We start from the raw sequence: 20,367 nt of genomic DNA, 5'->3' as shown, positions 1-20,367 counted from the left end.
TTTTTTTTTTTTTTTGTTTTGTCTATCAATAAAAAGTATTCCCCCGGCAGCGACCGCATGTTGTTACACGGGGTGGTACAATGCAGGGTAAGCATTGCACAGCGTTGTTTGTTCTTGTCTTATATACAGGTCACTGTGTAGATTGGACAGAAATGAAGTCGTCGAGGCGGGTGGCTGATCGGCCCGCAGTACGGTTTGGCAAGACGCAGCGAAGTTCTTTTATGTGCATTCACGTAGATGACGATGACTGTGAACATGGAAGTGCAAAAAACAGGATGGTCACATTATTCACGCCCGGTTTCTGATTCCCATCGACTGAGAGCCGACAGTAGCTTGATATTTTTAGTGCATGCAATTAAACGAATTTTCTCATATTCAACGAAGCACTCTCATGCACTCGCAAAAACCTTTTTTTTTTTGTTTTTTTTATACAAATTCTTTCGTAGTATAGTTCGTAACAGGCCTGAAGCGACGGTATGTGATACACGGTAAAGTGCTCGGAAATGCGTCCTGACAAACAACATCTCTGAACCAATTAATATACGTGTTTTAGGTTTGCTAGATAAAACCCTTTTCAAAGATGTTTAATTGTGTTGCCATTTGTGTTTCTGATGCAATCAGATTATTATTTTTTTTTTTTCTGTCTCTCCGTAGTTAATATATTCGTAGTGTAATATATTCTTAAATCCCACAAGGAGACGTCGGTGTGTTGAAAAGTTACCGAAAGCCTTTGAGACAATAAGTGTTTTAAAAAGTGAAATTTAAATATCCGTCGTATTTATTACCTTAGGAAGAATCGAGAAGAAAGGCCTTTAACAGAACTATAACCCGCACTCTGATTTTTTTTTTTCATCCGTACGTTATATCACATATAACTTCCCTATTTTTTTTCGCATATATTATTGCACGTATCAAGCTAACGCAACCCCGCTAATATATGTAGCAGTGTTTCGCGAGAGATTTAAAATCAATTTAGAGATGTGATATGGGTATATCGTTAATACCTTCCACGGCCAGCGGGAGAGCGGCTTCGATACCTCCCTGTGCTCGTGTTTCTCCCGTAGTAGTTGGTGCCGGTGTCTCCACTACTAGCACCGTAGACGTCCTGCGTATATCCGTCACGCGCGACATACCCGCCGTTGCGATTGTACATATAGTCCTCTCCGTAACCTCTGCCCCTACTTGCGCCACCCCTGCCTGCGTAATAGCCGCCTCCGTAATCTGGATAAGTATTGCTTTTATAACCCACGGTGGCGCCGTACCGCGTCAAGCGATACTCCCTACCGCTAACACCGCGATTTCCTCGAAAACCACCACCACCACCCGCGCCGCCAGCCCTGCCGCCACCGCGACCTCTACCACGTGAAATTTCCACCCTCAACTTTGCACCCATAATCTCCATCCCGTTCATGTTGCAGCACGCCAGTTCCGCCTCGTTCAGGTTGAAGAATTCGATGAACGCGAAACCAGGCGGATTGAACGCCACCCAAACCTTGTTCAGCTTCCCGTACTTCTCAAATTCCATCTGAAGATCCTCCTTTTTGATGCTCTCATTCAACCCTCCCACGTAAACGCGCGTGTACCCTTCTGGCGTCATTCTGCTCCTCCTGAAAAAAAAAAAAAAGAAAAGAGTATTAAAATTCAATTCTTGACAATTGCCGAGAGAGCGAGGCGATCTCTTTTTTTTAATTTTTTTACTTTTCTCTTGTTGATTGTTTGACACAGGCAACAGAACGATCTAGAAACCTTTCCACTGACAAAGTAATCAACTTGTCTATACCCTGTGTTCTACCAAGTACAATTCTTTGTGAAACGTACACCACACAAAAGGATCTTCTCGTTTTCTCAAGCGACAATACCACCTTTCTGACAAGTGTTTTTGATCTGCGTGAACGAGTGTTTTCCGAGTACGCAAATCTATCTAGGACAAATTTCTCTGTTGCATGTGCGGACTGAAACAAAAATACGGTCGAGTACGGGCAAAACCGTTGTACGCCATAAACGTTATGGCGGTACACAGTATTTTTGTCTCTGTCTCTCTGAATAAAACGCGATGCGAGCGGCGAAGCCCGCCATTCTTTCTCGCACTGCACTAAAAATCAACGCCAACAGAGAGATCGGCAACAAAACCGACGCTAGGGATCGGCGTCGAAATAACGAAAAATTGATCAGTAAAATACACTGTAACGAGTTGTGCGCGTATAAACAACGACTTTACGCGCCAACGGATTCGAAAAAGATATTTGCGACCACTCACCCGTGCCCGCTTGTGCTCCCGACGGATTTCCTCCTCGTTTCGCCGATCGTTGTGTTCGCGACAATCGTAAAACCACACGTTCGGAGAGACAAGAAACGCTACGCGATGAGATTTACACGGAAGAAGATGCACATTCGGCAATCGATAGGCGCGGAGTCAAAACCGGGGTTCACAGTGCACAGAAGCCCCGTTGGTCGCGTTCGCGTCTCCAACCCAGACGCCAAAAGTTCTTCGAAGGCGCCGGCTTCGAAAACCGAACGGATAGAGCGGAAACCTCGCGTTTCGCGGGTGCGATGTTTCTCCCTCCTCTACACGCAAGTTCGAACAAAGGAAGCGCTGCTGCACCTGTTGTTCCTCTTGCTCCAAACTAGATGTATGTTTGTGCGTCGTGATTGTTGTCGGGGGGGGGGGGGTAAAAAAGTTCTTCCCACTGAGAGTCCCCGTAACCATTGACCGAAAAGCTCTCTTTCTTCCGTCCGCGCTTGTGTGGAATTGAATATTTTCAAATTGAAAAAAAAAAAACAAAACAAAATATGACAGCTGTCAAACTGTCGGAAACACAAGTTAAGTGCGCGCTCGTGTGCGCTCGCATGAAAATCCGTTTGATGCCAAGTATGTAATTCCTTCTTACTTGATTATATATTTTAATTAGCACCTGAATAGGTAATAGAGATCATCTTGTGAGAAAGTTCTCACGACCTCGGAGTGTGTTCAAAGGCGCTCTCGACGATATTCAATTTGTCAGCTGGAATATCTGACCTGAGAGTTTGAACAGCGACAGAATGTCAGTGCACGTAATGTGCTTGACTTCTTCCGGAGGGATTCCTTTGTTTTCCCGCCAGAAAGGTGACAGCGACGCGGTGCGTAACACGCGACTGCTCTATTTTTTTTAAATCTGAATATATATTTATATATATTTCAATGTATTTTTATAAAATAAATTATACGTGTAAATAAATAACCAACTGTATGAAATCAAGCAAAGAGGAATGTGTGTTTTTATATTTGACATGTTTTTGCAGATGACATTTTCGAAGATCGCGTCTCTCAACGGAGTTCACATGTTTCTCAAGTCGCACGACATCACTCTTCTGAACACCGATCTGCCGGACACAACTGTAGCGTGGAAGGAATTCGAGCAGAGCATCATACTGATAGCGATCGCGAGCGGAGTGACCAAGCACGTGCTGGACAAGTTTCTGGACACCACCTTCGGCGCGATGGTTCTCTTCACCGGCATCGACGAGATCAAGAACTCGAAGAATGTGGAAAGGCTAAAAAAAGACATGCGTTTCTGCAATTCCATTATAGACAGACTGATGGATTGCCTGGACATAGGGGACAAAGTCTCCACTAAGACCGACATGATCAACATGACCGAATGCGTAATGTCTTCTGAGAACCACTTGCTTCAGGTATCTTGAAGTTGCGCGCAATGTATTGCATATATGAAATTACTATTATTACACGCCACTCAACACAGATATGCATTCAAAGACTTGCTTAGAGGGATTCATGGAATGTCTGGACTCGATGTACGGTTGCGTTCTGGTGCACGGTTGCGTGGCGGCTGCTACGGACGGCTGGTGGTCGTTGGATTCTGTGGAGAGAAAGTTGCTAACGATAGCAATCACTTCGGAGAGCGTTTGCACCATACGGGACATTCCGGTGTTCTTACCCTGTAAGAGTCCAAATGTAAGCGATCACGAAAAGAAAGCGATCTCTGTAACATTTAAATTGAAATTTATATTTAAAATTTAAATTAAATTTTATATTTTAATTTAATTTTATGAAGAAGTTACGGTATATATCTTCTACTTGTTAGGTAGCTTTCAGACTGGTATCTGTGACTCTGATCAATCATGTAGAAGTGCTGGCTTTGTGCGGACCGAGTCCGGAGTTGATGGAAATCGAGAGGCTCGCTGTGCAATGTTGGAAGGGCAACACAGACGTGTTGTGCGCCATTGCTGAACAATGTTACGCGCGAAACTTGCCTTCTTCAGTTTCTTTGGATAGCGAGACACTCGGGTAATTGAAAGCAACAGCCTTACAGCTGCTCCCCGTTCGCAGTCGTCGTTATTTTGTATTTTGTGAATATTCTAGATTTCTGTTGGCAAATTACAAGGTGGACAAGTTCGTGCTCGGGAGAAATCCGCAATGCGCGAAAAATCGCGTTACGGTGTCGCACAGATTGGACATACTGCGAACGTTTTATCACCAAGCGGTCGAGACGTTCGCGTTGTCGATGGATCACAACGAGGAGATCAACGACGAGAAGAATCCGAGCGTCTGGAAATTCACCGGAGCTAAGGAAACGTATCTGTGCTCCGAGTATCACAAATGTCACGCGGTGAAACACGGTGACAATATACTGTGCGTATTGTACACGTCTGTTGTACCAACTCACACCATGAGACTGATCAGTCAAAAAATATTGAAAATGATGTTCAGCGATAAGCAGATATGTTGGTAGGCTCCTTCCATTTTACACGAAGTACATGAAATAAAAAATGTTTTTTACATTGTTTAACTTAGGGTCTACGTAATTCAATTGTCTTTTTCTTTACTTTCTATGTTTTAACTGCGTCTTATTAAAAAAAAAAAAAAAAAAAAAAAACAAACAAACAAACAAATTTCAAAAGTTCTTTAAAAATTGAATGAATATTCAAACTACAATATAACGCAGATCTGTTCGTTTTTTAGCTGCACTTTCTGCACCTCGCTTCTTTCCTTTTTCTTCCTTTGTTATTCAAATACCCGTTTCGTGCTTTAACTACTGAAAGTGCAGCTAAGATCAAGTTCTTTTTTGTCCAAAAACGGCATTCTCGACACGTGCACGTGTTGTGTTTATTTCGATATCTGATCGAACGTCGAACGCGAGAAAAAGAACGACGTTCCGACGATCCCATCAGGGAGAAACCGCGAGAACACATCCGCGCAGAGAGAGATTGTCCGGCTAACGTTGGCTAGACCAAAAAAATCGATAAGGGAAGCGCGAGAGTCAGTAAAGGCGCACGCGTCAAGCTTTACTGATGCGTGTCAGCTGTCCAGGTCGTAACTAAAAGCCAGACCAGAGAGAGAGATAGTACAGGTGTTCGTCTCGCCGCGTCCGAAATCTTCCCCAATGTGGATGCGCGATCGAATGGCTTAAATGGCTTGCGACAGTCGCGCGAAGGTGTATCTCGGATACGAGGACGAATACGTGACCGAGAAACATCGGTCGCTGCTCAACTTCACGACAAATAAGATCGGCGGGCATCCGGTAAGTAGAGAATACAAAAAAACAAAAAAAAAAAAACAAAAAGGGACAACTCATTTACGCGGGAGCCATCGTTTTCTTTCCTCGCCTCCGGCTTCCGGAGAGTTTGTAATTGAATCGATCTGCATTGCGTCGACAAACAATTCAGCGCACCGAATGCGGCGATAATCCAATAAAGCGAGAGAGAGATGTGCGACGCGCGGAGAACGTTCTAGTTTATTTTATATTAGCGAAATCAATTTATTTACATATAAAGAGCGCTTTCCTTAGAATTTTAATTTATATCAGATAAGAGAGAGAGAAAGAGAGAGAGAGAGAGAAAATGAGAATTCACACGATCATGTCGCGCACGTAGTCAAATTTCATAAAAAATGAAAATTCTCTTATATGATTTTAATTTCTACGTACGTGTTCATCAATGGATCATCGTTTGCGATACAAGTGCAAACTATCTGATGACTTTTTTGTAATGTAATGATAGACATATATAGTGCATCGTGTCTGGTTATAGAACTGTTACGGGAAGAGCACGTTGTCGCCGCCACAATGCAGACTCTGCAGCCTGCATCAACTTCTGGCGCTCCAACTTTACGCGCCGTTAGATAATTCCAAGTATCACCGGACGCTGTACATATTCGCGTGTATCAATCCGAATTGCTGGAATCAAAATGAGAGCTGGACGTGTCTGAGAATACAGCATCTGGAGGACGAAGCGAGGACGAGCGCGCCGGAATCCGTCAACGTGCCGTCCACGACGTCCTGGTTGTCGGGCGAGGACGACTGGGGGGATAACGTGAACGACAACGCGTCGGAACAAAACGGAAACAACATGTTGAGGAACGATCCTTTGCAATTTCACTTTTCTCTGCACGAAGAAATAGATCAGGAGATACGAGACGAATTGTCCGTGCTACGTGTGGACGATCCGAATGCGAATAGGTCTGAGTTTAAATATATATATATATTTTTTTCTATAGTTACAAATATTTTATTTAAAGAAAAAGATAAAGCGCATAATAAACCAATTACACTTCTCGCTCCTCGTCGAATATTTCAGTCCGAACAGTGTGGATTCTCCGGTGAGCGGAGGCGCCGTGGGTCGTTTGGATTCTCCTCAGGCGTCCGCGGAGATCGACGGTGACGAGAACGAGGTTGTGTGCATCGACACGCCGACGCGGCCGCAATGCGATCTGATCAGTTTGCTTCAAGAGATGACGCCGCTGCCGCTGCAAATCACAAACGCGGAGACGAACTACTCGTTCGTCGAGATATTCCTCGCGGTCGACGAGGAGGATTACAGCTCGGACGTGTCCCAACACGTTCGGGATCTGCTGGTCGAATATCAGCACAGCAATCCGGACAACACGTCGACGAAGTACACCGAGTCCGGCAATTCCAAAACCATCGAGACGGATGTGGAAAAGTACGAGAAGGGTATTCCCAAGCACGGCGACGAGATGTTTCATAACTTCGTTTGCAGAATACAGAGAAATCCCGGACAGCTGCTGCGGTAAAACCTCTAACGTGTATTCTCATCACGTTATGTATTACACGCGGATAAATTATACGCGTGATGTTGTTATTATTATTAATTCTTTTTATTTGACGTTTAGATATTCAAGAGACAATTCCGCGCCGTTACTGCTGTATCCACTGAGCGGTTGCATCGGCAAGTGTCGGCATTGCGGGGACGAGATGACCTTCGAGCTGCAAGTACTACCGACGCTCATACCGAAGCTGATACTGAATCCGCGTACCGAGCGGAGTTTTCAAATCGAGTTCGGGACCGTTTTAATATACACCTGCGTCAGAAGCTGCTGGTCCGCGACCGACTCGTATCGGGAGGAGCATGTGGTTGTTCAAGCAGAGAGACTATAGTCGTGAGGTAGCAAAAAAAAAAAAAAAAAATAAAAAAGGAAAAAGAAATTATTACGAGTGAAGCTACTACGGTTCTTCCAGTGATCCTATATAGAATTTCATATTTACGCGTCTAGGACGACTAGTCATGTTACGTCTTGTAGGAGAATACCGTCCACCTCTTCGTATATTCATCAAAAATCCTAAATAGCGATCGATGGTCAACACTTAGCAAAAAACAACAAAAAAAAAAAAAAAAAAAAAAAAAACATAAAAAAAAAAAAAAAAAAAAAAAAAAAAAAAAAAAAAAAAAAAAACGAGCATGCAATTCGATCTTACATTAATGAGATTAATGTGATTCGGCGAGAAGAACTTCTAGGAGCCTGATAGAAGAGTGATTAAAAGCATTTATTTTACTTTTCAGAACTCGATCTCTAGTCTCTAAGGTACAACTGTACAATTGCTACTCTGTGGCGTACATAAATACAGATACTTCTCCGTGGAAACTTCATCGTATATTCCTTTGCTTTCCCTGCGGAACGACTTATATGTTTAGCTTTACGCACACATTCTTATCGGTGTTTTAAAGCTACGAGATAAAATGTAGTTCGATAATAATTTACAGATAACATAATATCTTTTCACATCTATTGGGTTCAGAACAATGTATTCAGATCGCTTCAGGAACGATTCAAACACACGCTTCTCGCAGTAAACTGTCTTTGGCAGTACGAGCACTTGCGTTCGAAAAAATTCAGTAAGTTCTGCTCAACGGATGTTCGGCGAAATAGTCCTTTTTGTTGAACATGACCTCGGCGATGTTTCTGTTGAGTTCGTCGCCGTTGTTCAGATCCTCCTTGTCGAGTTCGTCCGACAGATTTCGCACCAGGTCCAGTGTTTGGAGCGAGAAACCGCCTGCTACGAACCTGTCGCTCTCGTTGTTTCTCAGACCGATGCAGTACGACCTGGAACAGCGCGAGAGGACGGCTAACAACGCGAACGTTCTCGTTGCGATTTTGCTCAGTCTGCGCAGCTCCATTTGCCGTTCGGGCGCTTGGACGGCGTGGCGCTGCAACATTACCACCGAAGCGGTCTGCAGCCTGGCGAGACATTTTTCCGCAATTTCGGCGCCGCTTATCAAAGACGGATGCAAATGATCCATTATACGGAGCCTCAATCGTGGCTCCCGAGTGCCGGCGAACAACGTGTACAGAGGAAAGGTGTAAGGATTTCGTAACTTGAATATGTGATCACGCATGTGTTTGCCCGTGTGCTGGAGACCGAGCAGAGCTATGTACGTGTTCGAGTCCATGTTGCAACCGTCGAACAGCGTATACGACAACGCATCCTCGAGAATCTGTATGTAAGGATTTTCCCTCAAGTAGCTCTGCGCTCCGATGATCTGTAACCCATCGTAGACGCGCGCGACGCACTCGGTCGCGCAAAAGACCTCCGTCATGGCTTTCTCGAGTGAGCAATCTTGATTCTCGTATAAGTCCATCATGCCGGTAGTGAAGTACAAAGTACTCTCCATAGCGTACAACGCAATTGCAATTTTGCCTATTATTTCTTGAACACCCTCGAACTCGTGACAATTTTTATCCAGATGCTTCCTCTGCAATATATTCCTCGTAAGTATCCTCATGAAAGTTCTTAACAAACCAACTGCCTGCGGGGCGATGTTCCTGCTTCCAGGAGAGAGAAAGTTCACCAACACATCCGTCCCGGCTCTTATCTTGCCCAGTAAATTTTCCTTGGGAATTTTGACGTCTTTGAAAGTAACCGTGCACACAGGATTACCTCTGAGTCCTACTAAATTCTTCACATCCTTGCAGACGATTCCGGAGTCGCGCTCCACCAGAAACACAGACAACGGATTATGATGACTGCTGATCGAGTTCGGATTGCCGTAGGTGGCGAAGACAACGTACAGATTAGCGTCCTGTCCGTTGGACACATAGGACTTCTCGCCGTTTATCACGTAGAACGTGTTGCAATCTGAGTCCAAAACCGACGTCATGTTTGTGTGCAGATTTAGTCCGCTCTCGGACTCTGTGTAACACAGAACGGGCACCAGTTCTCCGGTGATTATTCTTGGCATGTACTTGGCCTTCTGCTCCTCTGTGGCAAGCAGGTTGATAATGTGAATGGGCGCGATGTGATTCTTCACCATGTAAGAACCCAACCAGGGTAGACAACTGAGCACCTCAACCAGCTTGGTCAGTTCCGTTTGATTGAGACTCAAACCCAGGTGCTTTTCGCTCACGTTCGCCCGGAAGACGCCCAGATCTCGCAGATGGGACAGAACATCGTTCCTACGTACGCTCTGCGGATCCTCCATACACTCGGCCATGTATTTCTCGATAGGCTGCAGCCACTCGAAGAACTGCGTGTGCCTCTCCTTAGACTGCGGCTCGGAGAAGTACATGAACTCATTGTCCAATATTCCGAGAAACAGGTTCTTGGCAAACGGCTGTCGTTGCGGTAGTTGCGCGATTGGCGCCGGCATCCTCATCTCGATGTTGATTGTATCCAACGCCTGGCTTGGCTCGCTCGCGTTCTGCACGTACCGAACCGGCGCGCAGTTGCACGCGGCGTGCCACAGCTGCTTTCTACCACCCAGAAACCGATGTGCCAGCATCGTCGTCGCTAAATGAAATTTCTAACCTTTTCGAGACGCAGAGATTTGTGATGACTTCTCCCAGACGCACAAAAGTACACGTGCACACGATGCACTCTCCGCACTCCTCGTCACTCTGCTGCTCCCACTTCTATCTAACGAACAGCAGAGAGAAGAATGAGAGCGGCCAAAAGCCATATGAAAAACCCACTCTCTGTGAAAAACTAATAGCTTTTCCGCCCTGTAAGACAGCGCTATGTCTATGGGTGGTGCGCATTGACAACTACGTAGCCATGTCCACGAGCGACTTGTCAGTGCATGCGTTACGTCCAAACGTGAACACGGTTCTATTCCGCGCTAAGTTCACAGCGTGCGCATTTATTCTGTTCACATCTTGACAGGTTAGGGTTAAGTTAGGGTTAGGTTAGGGTTAGGTTAGGAAACGTGGACATAAGAACCGTGTCCACGTTTGGACATAGCGCGCTCATTGACAAGTCGCTCTGCGGAGAGTTTTCATATAAGTCCTCTTTTTATTAAATGTCATTTATTTTCACTTCTTTATTTTTCATTTATTATTATCTTTTTGTTTTATTTTTCGCAATTAGTATTTTGTTACTATCTTTATACGCTTATTTTTGATATTTTCTTTTCATTATGGTTTTTGTTATTTTGATTATTGTTCTTTTTTTTTATTTATTTTTGTTGCATCCGGGGGAACTTTTTCGTAATTAATAAACAAAGCGATGTCACATCACACCACAACAGAAAGAATTGTCTGTTTCCGTTGAAATGCCATTATGTAACTGTTTAAAGTACATAAGCTGTTTAACAATGTTTAAAGCATGGTAATTCCACCATGGTTCAAAGTACAGTTGATTGGTTTTTTTTTTAATTGGCTTTTCGAACGTCATGTCGGAAATTAATATCCAGCTTAGATTTGCCCGATTGCAATTGGTCTCTATTCCGTCCGAAATATTCATACATACATATATACCAGCTTCAACTCTTGACGCTATGTACGTACATATGTACGTATGTTCTACTTGACGTGAAGAAATAATAACATTTTCGTTCGATATTCGGTTGAATCACTTCCACCGATCGAAAACGCCAGAAGAATTTATGTTAGTTCTGCGTGTGATCAGCTTACGAGCGTATATATATGTATATGTATGGTAATGAGATAACAGCATGGAAGAAAAACTTGACGAAATAAAGCTAATAAATCATTGCCCATCAAGACAAATTATTTGATATAAACGTTGAACTGACGCAAACAAACGGAATCTGCTGTAATCGATCAAATAAAAAGATTATTCGAAAGATTCGGATGTAAAACAAGAGATATAATAAGTAACATCTGAAACGTGTCCGCTTGTCTTGTTTCACACACTTTGTCGAATTAAAAGAAATATTATTAGAGAGAAGAATAACAAATAAAAAAAATAACAAATATCTTCTTTTTAAAAATGTAATTTTTTCTTTTTACGTTTTATATTTTTACAAAGAAACAGCGAAATAATATTGCGATGGAAATTTTTCTGCATTATGTATACAATGCGCTATGTGCGCATTGTAAGCGCACAATAAGCGTTAACAATTTATGTTAAAGAAGCATTTATGCTAAAAAAAACAGCGGCATATGTTTATCAGTAGCATTTAAGTCAATAGAATGCGAGAAATCTTTGAACGATGACGGCTTCGCTTCCGCTGTTAGTCACGCTCGCCGGAATCGTTTACGTGGCTTATTTGCAACTACTCTTTTACAGAAGGTTTTTTGGAAATTCACGATAAATTTACAAAAAAAATGTACTTATTTCCCAAAACAATTGCGTTCTGCTGAACATTTGCCATTATGTGGCGTCAAAAGCTGCGTTCCAATATATTTACATTGCCACTAACACAAATCTATAGTTTACATTACGTATGCTATATTATATATGTATATGTATTTTTTTCTTATAAAACTTCGTTCGCTTGTTTTTGTAACATTCTCGACATACTGAAATAACCTTTCAATCGTTTTATAATCTGCAAAACGTATAATTAAACTTAAAAAATAAGTCTATCGTCTCAATCTATTTTCTCTTGAAAAAATATATATATATATATATATCGATGACAAATGCTAAAACGACTTGTACAAACTGAAGAAAAATCAATTTCGAATTTACGTAAGCTTGCAAAAAGTTAATTTAAAAAATTGTAAAATATTTAAAATTGAAAATTTAAGATAAACTTATATAATTATTCCGTTCCATCTCCATCTTCAGAAAGATAATAAATTTATGCGACATTTTTTTGCACAAAATGTATTCATATGCTAAAAAGTTATTTCTGAAAATGGGGACGAGGTTGAATAAATACCAAAAGGTTGATTTTTATAAAAGATTTGAGATAGAGAGATAAGATGAGATAAGATTAAAAAAATTAATAGACCTTATAAATTAGTTTCGTTGGTTCTCGAATGAATTCCATTTCTCATGCATGTGTATTATTATTGTTTAGGAAACAAAAACATGAGGTAACTTTGGGATAATGTTCTCGAGAGCGGTGTTGCTGATTTTGCTCCTGTGCGGAACCAACAGTTGCAGCTTCGGCGATCGAGTGCAAACGCTCCGCAGCGAGTGCAACAAAACGATTCATCACGATCCTCTGACCGACTCGAACGTCACCGTCGATCCTTACTGCGACTGCAGATCGTCGGGCGTGGGAGTTGTACGCGCGATCTCGTATAATTGCGCCGTAAATGGATGCGGCAGAACACACGTGGATCTATCGTCCGCGTGCGTCAGATGTAGCATGTGCGTGGCTGTCGCCGAAAAGGTTCGCGGCAACGACATATTGAATTTGTTTGCAACGAAATAATATTTTTAAGTGTTAAATACAAAAAAAAGATGCATGTTGTTTTGTCAGATTAATCAAACTCTGCTGGAAGTTCACGACATGATGGCACCTAATGATTGGCTGAACGACACCGAAGCCGCGCTTCTTCTGCGAACTATCTGCGATCATTCTTTTCAAAAGTAAATATTCATTTCCGTTCCGTCCGATTGCACAAATTATCTAGTTTTCATGTTGTCACAACGTTTGATGATTCTATTTCAGTTACGGTTTGCGAGAAATTGACGGCAAGAGATTGATCTCTGACCCGACACTGGGCGATAAGCTCATCGCCTCATCCGCTGACGGATTGTGGGGTGACAAGTAACACGCGCAAAATGTTATCAATTAATTAAATAACGTCGATATGCACATCTGTCATTTTTATTGTCTTAGCTTGAAAACTATGTGCCACGAGTACCTCGACGAGATGCAAGATCTACAGTTGTACAAACACTGGAGAGAATGGTGCGAAGACGAAGATTACGCTTTCAATCTGGAAGACGTTCTTTGCAAGTACTGTGTATTTTTTTCTCAATTATTTCCGAGTGTTTTTTTTTTTTGTTCCCGTCAACTGTTTTCGGACGAAATCTTGTTCGAATGGTCTTCAAAACACAAAATAAAGATTTAATAATTAATATTTTTTCAGAAACGAGATCGGCAGTTTACGAGACTGCAGAAACATAAATAACATTCACAGACGACAGACGTCCACTAGGACCAACGTCGATGCTCGCGTAAAAATTCTCGCTGAATACAGTAATTACAGATAATTTATACATTTTGTATCACGTGTTATATATATATATATATATATATTTTTTTTTTTTTTGAGATTTTTAAGTAAGAAAAAAAATGAAATCTTTATTCTACGCCAGATTTTAAATTCTTATAAATAAATTTATTCGACATTTTACTGCAACAAAAAGACACTTATAACTATACGGAATATTTGTGCAATTAAATTAGTAGTGACCAGTTTAAAAACAATTCGAGAAAAATATTCGGCGTTCACTCGCGAAACGAGAAGACTTGGTTTGCCTCCGCGCTCGGCGTGGTTCTCTCGTTTGTTCTCGTCTTCTTCTTGGACAAGCCCGCGAACGAGGGCCAGAACACTCTCTTGGATACCGCGGATCGTCGTCTCACCTGGAAACGCGACTCCAATCCCGTCGCTCTCGATTTTTCCGGGGTAACGACCGCGTCGCGGTCCCGCAGACCAACGAGCGGCCACATCTGGCGAGCATGATAAGCGGGATCGCGCAATCCGGTGCTCGAGGACATCCCGTCACTGACGTCGGGATGACGAAGCTGAGGGTTGACGTGATGGTGATGATGAAAGTGAATGTGCGGTAGCAGATTGTGATGACAAATGCCGCGTATTATCGTCTCGCGCATCTGCCTCCTCTTGTTCCATATCCTCTCGACGATGCCAATGGAGATCGCGGTGATCATGCCCGCCACCAGGAGGAAGAACGCGGAATAAACGTCGGCGAGTCTCGCGCTGTGGAAAGCGGCGGACGACGCGCAGCGCGGCATCGTCGGCAACATTCGCTCCTGAATCTTGTTCAGCACGCCGTACTCGGACGAGCGCAGAATACTAAGAACGGCGAAATCAAAAACGTGATTGTAGACGCGAGTGTCGATAATCTCCGACAGCTTTGGGACTAGGCTCCCATGAACACATACTTGAGATTTATGATCTTCCTGTAAGGACAGGTCTTCGCCATCGGAAGAGCGACGACGGTGAGTGTTTGTGGAAGCGCCAGCTCCTTCAAGGTGCATCGCTCCTGTATAAACGTCGTTCTGAGGGCTCGTCTTGCGAGAGTCGCGCTGGCGAAAAATCCGTAACGGCCGTTCACGGCCTTCATCAGGCCCGTTGTGGTTTCCAAACCAGATTCACGGTTGTTGAACGCCTTTATGTACAACTGACGGAGGCTACTGTCGTTCGCGTTCTGAAAAAAAAAAAACGGCAGACAAATGGCAAATCGAAATAATAAATCAAACTTATAAAAATAAAATTAACAATAAACATAAAATTAAAATTTTTCATGTCTATGTAATTTTTTGAATACTAATTACAACTCGCTTAACGATAATACATAAAATATTACTATTTTTAACGCGACAAAATAATATAACACACAATACAACTGTGCCGTAAATTATATGATATTTCAATAAAATTTCGCGCACTCTTAACCAAGTATCGTCGGCGATACTGTATCCTAGCTTGAAGTTGTTAAAAAGAAGATCGGTGACCGATTTGATTCCGCTGGCCTGCACCGACAGTATAGATGTGATGAAACCGGCATAAGCATTGTACATCACGAGGGAGAATATCAAGCTGAATAACAGCAAAGTCTTTCCGGACGGAGTGCGAGGCGCCCAGGGTGATCCTGAAAAAATTCCAGTCGTCAAATTTTTAATGAAATTAATAAAAATTGAAAAGAAACGTTTAATTGCGAGCTTTTGAGCTTCGATTCAATGTTGTAGAATAATTTAATCAAGAGAAAAGAAGAAAACCTTGCATGCACATGATGCTCAGACACCAAAGGGCGGCCTCTCCAACTCCGACGTGTTTACCAGCCTCGTCGTTTAGAACTGGTTTGGCTACGTAAATTACTGTTGTCATAGCTATCAACATAATGATGTAAGTTCCCGCGACGCAACCGAGCAATCGGTTGTCGAACGGTTGCAGAAATATGTCTCTCATTGTGCCGATTTCCAATGGATGATAATAAATATTTCTCCTGCGTATCAAAATTTGACTCGATAAATCGCGCGGACAGCGAAAACAAACTTTTTAATTTCAATAAATATTATTGCGATTATGTGGTAGCAAACAAACAAATCTCACACGTCTATATATTTAGTATTTTATTTTACTTTTAAATAATCTAATCTTGAACATATTATATTTTCAAATAGTTCATATTTCTAAAAGACAACTTAAATACGTTTTATAATATTGTTTTTTTATATATTTTTTCTACAATTTTTATTAAAATTCTGTTTAGCGTGATGTAAAATTAACTCGGTGACGTAACTTGCACTTGTAATATTCTTGAACAAATGATGCGATTTTTTTCACACTGTGATTTGTGTTTAAATGCTTATAAAATGCTTTATCTATAAAAACAAGATGCAAACTGCTGCGCAATCATGAGATGTAAATTATTTATTTCAAATGTAATGCAAGAACATACGCGAACAAAATTAGAAACAAGGTTGAACTAAAATTAAGTGAGAAGTTTTTTTTTTTTTAATTTTATTTACATGTATCGTATCAGAGGATGGCTGAAAGTCATTTCTTTCCAACGTTCCTCGTCGTTGGACGTTATATATCCCAAACCGATGTCAACGGTGCCCGTTACAACGTCACCGAGAAGGTGACTCCATACTTTGTTAGTTAACGTACCGAGTTTCTCGTGCGGCACCAATTCGACTCTGCAAAAATTAATCAAATATTGTATATAATTTTTACATATCTCTTTTAATGTCAGATCAAATGTAAATTTTATTATTTGGATTTTGTTTTGTTTCTACATGTATAAAATTTAATAATCCATTGCTTGAAAAACACGTGAGAAAAAATGACAAAAAACGATTATTTTTTTTTTAAAGTTAGAGCTGTGATTTCTTTACACCTGGCGTTCACACTGCTGGTGACGATGGTGGCAAAGTCCACAAGTGGTGTTATATCGGTCGCCTCTGTCTCGGTAACGTCCGCGAGTCCGTCGCTCGTTCCGTTCAAGAAGCCAAAAATGATGGGAAGACCGTTAAAATCGTTTCTCAACTTCACGTTGATCGGCGGTTTCAGCGTGTGAGATCCCGGATTCCAGAAGCCGAGATATCGCACGATGAGACTCGTGTTGTCGGCGTGACGTATCTTGTACGTGTGCGTCAGGTAGAAGGATACCGATCGGTTCTCCACTACGGCGTAGCTCAGATTAGTCGTCGCGTTTTCGACGTTGCGTCCTTCCGGCGGTCCCGTAAACTGGTAATGATCGCCGTATTGCCGGAAAGACCGACATATTCTAACGAAAGCACAATTAACTAGAACGTAGTGTGTGCATGTATATTTTTTTTCTATTGAAATATTGTGTTGTAGTAATGTAACATGAAAAAATTAAAAAAATAAAGTATAATATATTCTTATTCTATATCCCTTGCAGAAATGGTCAAATATTTAGCTTAAGTGTTAAAATTACTGGTGAACGCTTGCATCCAAGTGTTATTTTACACACCAGTATTTTTTTCATAATATAGATATATGTTTATATAAAGTATGTATTTTTTATATGTCTTTTATATTTTAATTTGTGAAATTTACTTCTCCCGGTATTTCTGTGCGTATTTCCAAGAGATAGCGTCGTTCTGCCACGGCGACGTAGCAACAACTACGTCGCTGTCGATACCGATATTTAAATCCCGAAGAACGGTGTCGATGGTGGAGTCGGTGTTTCTCGTGGTCACCATGAGCCAGGATATGTAATAGTTGAACAGAAATTTCTGGGAAGCCTACAAAGATGCGAACGCAAAGCATTAGCTTAATGAACATTGAAGTAATTAAATTGAAAGTGGATAACAGTAGGCATTTTTTTCGGTAGTATGACAAAGCAAAGATGTGAATCTAAAATATCGTGACACGTATACAGGCTTTTTGACGACGAATATCTCGTTGGAGAAATATAAGCGAAATTGAATAATTGCTCTGGGGAATATGGAAATAAAGTCTTAAAAAAAGTAACGCACCATCTCTAAGTTTAAATGTACAGAATACAATGTACAGAAACAAATAATTTTGTACACATATAAATGTACGTATATATCTATATTTAATAATATGTTTAATAAAATTTATATAATAATATGTATGTGTGTGAAATAAAGATTTTAAAATATGCAATTTTTTTCTTGCAAACCAAATAATTAGAAGTAATAATTTATGACTAAAACAACTTATTTAATGAAATTATTAATTACTGGTAAATGTAAAAATTCGTCATTAAAAGAATCAATGACAAAACGTATATTTTTTACAAATTCGCATAATATTCGAAATTTTGCATTGCTGTGTACTCTGTGTTTATTAAACTGTAATTATTACAAAGCTTTTAATAGAGGAAATAATACTTTATATTCTGAATTTTATATTTTATACTTTGTACTCTTGATTTATATTCTATACTTTTTCCTTATTTCTTTCTCTGTCTTTTTTTGTCTTCTAGAATACATGCATATCACATTTATTTCATGTTTTAACATCATACCATTTGAATAATGTTATCAGATGATGTCACATTGAGATCGTCCACAAGCACAATCGCTCCGATACGGTGTTTTTGAATCGTGAGAGCGTCTGGTAAATTCGGATTCGTCGCCGATTGCAAAGAAACACTGATGCCTTTTTCACCGAAGCACTCAATCACCGGCCGGGCGTAACTAAGAGCACAATCTGTATTTGGTCGTAATCAATTATATCGCATTCTTGCTCTGTGTCTCCCAAAACAAACTTCTAGATGTATTAAAATTAATTTAGCAGAGCGCGCGTGCTTGCTACTAAAATATTCCATTGATAAAAAAACTGAAAAGTTTTATACGGAAAAACTAAAAATATATCAAATGTGAACGTTAACGCGTTAAAAAAAAACCTTGCAGCTTATATAATAGAATTAATGTTTATTCAAGTCTCGACTATGCTTTTTCTCAAATTAAAACAGTTGTTAAAATAAACTCAGTTCGCAATTACAGGATAATCAGAAGTAGTGTTTGTCAATAAAACCAGAAAATAATAAATATAACACAATATGAGAGATAAAAACGCATTTTGGGTAATGTCTCAACGGAACGTTAAACGCAACGTTTTACGATTATTTTCGCGGATGATCATTGAATCAATTAATTATATTAATCAATTCGTTATATCTTATACGCTTCAAGTTCTTTTCAACCTACTTTTCAACCTACTTAAAGTAAAATATCCGTCAGTTTTGTTTTTTAGAAAGCTCACTTTTTATTGTTACTCATTAAAAACAATCTCTAAAAAAGTAGAATAAATTTGTCATTGTAACATTGGCTTTTTTTTTCAAACATAACTTATATCTGGAAGGACACACTCACTGAACGGGGTGACGTTGTCGAAGAGAACCACTTGGTCCCAGGATCGCCATTCCGCGTACTCTAACAGCAATTGCAGCGTCAACGGCGACGCTAAAATGCAAGACTTTGCGCTCGCGTGAACCACAATCAATTGCATCACTAGCAGCGCTCCCGCGCGCACAACCGGCGGCATTGCACAAATCTGAAAAAACAATATAAAAACTTATCATTTAAAACGATTGCGATTTAAATGGGTTTTTTAACTACTGTTCGCGCCGTCTTTCACAAATAATGATTCACGAGACATATCATCACGTTTGTTCCTTACAATTTATCCAAGCGCGATTGCGAAATAGTAAATCGATACCACGTCCAATTTCAAGAATGCAAGCGTTACGTTGAAGGCGTGTCGAGTTTTTAATTCATCGATTGAATGTCGAATCACTGACAGCAAAAGAGGATAAGCTTGACGTTAACGTATAACGGCGGTAAGAGAAGAAAGAGCCGAAATAACTCACGATTTCGTGCGCGTCACTCTTCACCACACGTCATTCAAACGAGTCTTTTCAACACGCACATATAGAGAGAGAAAATTGTTTTTTATTTTTTTATTTTTTTTTATTTTTTTTTTTTATTTATTTTTTTTTTTATATTAGTTTTGCGACATTTATGTAATTTAATTACTACGTGTGTAACATAGGAGCAACAATTAAAGTTTATACATTCTGCGATATGTTAGCGGTGTAGGGACCAATTTCGCACTGAGAGAATTTAGTTTTTGTGAAACCAATTCGGCTTATAGCTTCTACGAAGATGAGATATCACGATAATAAAGAAAGAAGATAATGGTAATTACGATAATAGACAACGAATTAGTCGCGACAAAATGGTTTGTCTCATATCCACAACGGTGATCTTACGAAAAAGAAAAATAAAAACGGCAAAAATGTTGTGTAACGATTCTTAAGTAATTAATCCTATATAAAAAAGGACATTTGGACCGAGAAGTGCGCGTTTTGGAGCCGAATGTATCGCATCTACTGTTGCCTCTTTTCCGCGTAGCCGATTGGTTGGTTGGTTGATCGAGTCGAATCAAATCGGTAAGATCGAGAGAGTAATTAATGAAAAGCGATTATGAGACAGGTCGTCGTATATGTAGAGAAAATTAAAGTCACGTGACAGGATAGAGTAGAAAAACAACACGTGAAAATAACGTGACTGTAGTTTATATTATATATAACATTAAATAATACATATTATACATATAATTTATTATATATTTATAATATTATACTTTATATTGTATTATATGTATTATATACATACTACAGTAATGTCACTGACCTCGGCCGCGCGGCCTTGGCGGGGTCACTGACCTCGGCCGCGCGG

General features: G+C 40.6%; 6 protein-coding genes across 7 annotated transcripts; 3 read left to right on the top strand and 3 right to left on the bottom strand.

Annotated features, from left to right (window-relative positions):
* On the bottom strand, nt 1-2,480 carry LOC109856051 (RNA-binding protein Rsf1). Its single transcript, XM_020430894.1, has 3 exons — nt 2,258-2,480; nt 1,005-1,607; nt 1-247 (listed from the first exon to the last, which is right to left on the bottom strand). The coding sequence occupies exons 2-3, from the start codon at nt 1,595-1,597 to the stop codon at nt 220-222; spliced, it is 621 nt and encodes a 206-aa protein (XP_020286483.1). The 5' UTR covers nt 1,598-1,607; nt 2,258-2,480; the 3' UTR covers nt 1-219.
* Nucleotides 2,481-2,655: 175 nt separating this feature from the next.
* On the top strand, nt 2,656-4,832 carry LOC109856050 (protein fuzzy homolog). 2 transcript variants are annotated; one of them, XM_020430893.1, is made up of 6 exons: nt 2,656-2,869; nt 2,975-3,117; nt 3,280-3,672; nt 3,755-3,952; nt 4,083-4,285; nt 4,361-4,832. In XM_020430893.1, the coding sequence occupies exons 2-6, from the start codon at nt 3,040-3,042 to the stop codon at nt 4,728-4,730; spliced, it is 1,242 nt and encodes a 413-aa protein (XP_020286482.1). In that variant the 5' UTR covers nt 2,656-2,869; nt 2,975-3,039; the 3' UTR covers nt 4,731-4,832. The 2 variants fall into 2 exon arrangements, with proteins under 2 accessions (XP_020286482.1, XP_020286481.1); XM_020430892.1 differs by having other exon boundaries at nt 2,656-3,117.
* Nucleotides 4,833-4,992: 160 nt separating this feature from the next.
* LOC109856049 (programmed cell death protein 2-like) lies at nt 4,993-7,642 on the top strand. The gene is made up of 4 exons (XM_020430891.1): nt 4,993-5,519; nt 6,028-6,455; nt 6,574-7,026; nt 7,130-7,642. Exons 1-4 carry the CDS (start codon nt 5,409-5,411, stop codon nt 7,392-7,394), a joined length of 1,257 nt encoding a protein of 418 aa, XP_020286480.1. The 5' UTR covers nt 4,993-5,408; the 3' UTR covers nt 7,395-7,642.
* Nucleotides 7,643-7,762: 120 nt separating this feature from the next.
* On the bottom strand, nt 7,763-10,306 carry LOC109856048 (acyl-CoA dehydrogenase family member 9, mitochondrial). Its single transcript, XM_020430889.1, has one exon. It carries the CDS (start codon nt 10,012-10,014, stop codon nt 8,128-8,130), a length of 1,887 nt encoding a protein of 628 aa, XP_020286478.1. The 5' UTR covers nt 10,015-10,306; the 3' UTR covers nt 7,763-8,127.
* Nucleotides 10,307-11,984: 1,678 nt separating this feature from the next.
* On the top strand, nt 11,985-13,717 carry LOC109856077. Its single transcript, XM_020430945.1, has 6 exons — nt 11,985-12,167; nt 12,502-12,819; nt 12,910-13,019; nt 13,102-13,200; nt 13,273-13,392; nt 13,526-13,717. Exons 2-6 carry the CDS (start codon nt 12,532-12,534, stop codon nt 13,647-13,649), a joined length of 741 nt encoding a protein of 246 aa, XP_020286534.1. The 5' UTR covers nt 11,985-12,167; nt 12,502-12,531; the 3' UTR covers nt 13,650-13,717.
* A 162-nt stretch (nt 13,718-13,879) lies between these two features.
* Nucleotides 13,880-19,136, bottom strand: LOC109856078 (glutamate receptor ionotropic, delta-2-like). Its single transcript, XM_020430946.1, has 9 exons — nt 19,000-19,136; nt 18,150-18,334; nt 17,210-17,397; nt 16,524-16,913; nt 16,153-16,323; nt 15,400-15,626; nt 15,070-15,272; nt 14,563-14,828; nt 13,880-14,473 (listed from the first exon to the last, which is right to left on the bottom strand). Exons 1-9 carry the CDS (start codon nt 19,133-19,135, stop codon nt 13,888-13,890), a joined length of 2,352 nt encoding a protein of 783 aa, XP_020286535.1. The 5' UTR covers nt 19,136; the 3' UTR covers nt 13,880-13,887.
* Between the last annotated feature and the right edge of the window lie 1,231 nt (nt 19,137-20,367).

This window comes from Pseudomyrmex gracilis, unplaced genomic scaffold (genome assembly GCF_002006095.1).
Source record: "Pseudomyrmex gracilis isolate BER0280 unplaced genomic scaffold, ASM200609v1 scaffold_106, whole genome shotgun sequence".
NCBI classification, from domain to species: Eukaryota; Metazoa; Arthropoda; class Insecta; order Hymenoptera; family Formicidae; genus Pseudomyrmex; species Pseudomyrmex gracilis.
Note: the sequence above shows the minus strand (reverse complement) of the source record. Positions and strands in the feature narration are given on the sequence as shown.

Excerpts from the sequence above, each read along its gene's own strand:
- LOC109856051 (XM_020430894.1), bottom strand. The coding sequence starts at position 1,597 with ATGACGCCAGAAGGGTACACGCGCGTTTACGTGGGAGGGTTGAATGAG. Across the intron at positions 248-1,004 it reads TCTCCCGCTGGCCGTGGAAG|TCATCGTCATCTACGTGAAT; the intron begins GTATTAACGATA and ends CCATGTTCACAG.
- LOC109856050 (XM_020430893.1), top strand. The coding sequence starts at position 3,040 with ATGTCAGTGCACGTAATGTGCTTGACTTCTTCCGGAGGGATTCCTTTG. Across the intron at positions 3,118-3,279 it reads AGAAAGGTGACAGCGACGCG|ATGACATTTTCGAAGATCGC; the intron begins GTGCGTAACACG and ends ATGTTTTTGCAG. Across the intron at positions 3,673-3,754 it reads CTGAGAACCACTTGCTTCAG|ACTTGCTTAGAGGGATTCAT; the intron begins GTATCTTGAAGT and ends ATGCATTCAAAG.
- LOC109856049 (XM_020430891.1), top strand. The coding sequence starts at position 5,409 with ATGGCTTGCGACAGTCGCGCGAAGGTGTATCTCGGATACGAGGACGAA. Across the intron at positions 6,456-6,573 it reads GACGATCCGAATGCGAATAG|TCCGAACAGTGTGGATTCTC; the intron begins GTCTGAGTTTAA and ends CGAATATTTCAG. Across the intron at positions 7,027-7,129 it reads AATCCCGGACAGCTGCTGCG|ATATTCAAGAGACAATTCCG; the intron begins GTAAAACCTCTA and ends TTTGACGTTTAG.
- LOC109856048 (XM_020430889.1), bottom strand. The coding sequence starts at position 10,014 with ATGCTGGCACATCGGTTTCTGGGTGGTAGAAAGCAGCTGTGGCACGCC.
- LOC109856077 (XM_020430945.1), top strand. The coding sequence starts at position 12,532 with ATGTTCTCGAGAGCGGTGTTGCTGATTTTGCTCCTGTGCGGAACCAAC. Across the intron at positions 13,020-13,101 it reads TGCGATCATTCTTTTCAAAA|TTACGGTTTGCGAGAAATTG; the intron begins GTAAATATTCAT and ends ATTCTATTTCAG. Across the intron at positions 13,201-13,272 it reads GACGGATTGTGGGGTGACAA|CTTGAAAACTATGTGCCACG; the intron begins GTAACACGCGCA and ends TTATTGTCTTAG.
- LOC109856078 (XM_020430946.1), bottom strand. The coding sequence starts at position 19,135 with ATGCAATTGATTGTGGTTCACGCGAGCGCAAAGTCTTGCATTTTAGCG. Across the intron at positions 18,335-18,999 it reads CGACAACGTCACCCCGTTCA|ATTGTGCTCTTAGTTACGCC; the intron begins GTGAGTGTGTCC and ends GACCAAATACAG. Across the intron at positions 16,914-17,209 it reads GCACAGAAATACCGGGAGAA|AATATGTCGGTCTTTCCGGC; the intron begins GTAAATTTCACA and ends TGCTTTCGTTAG.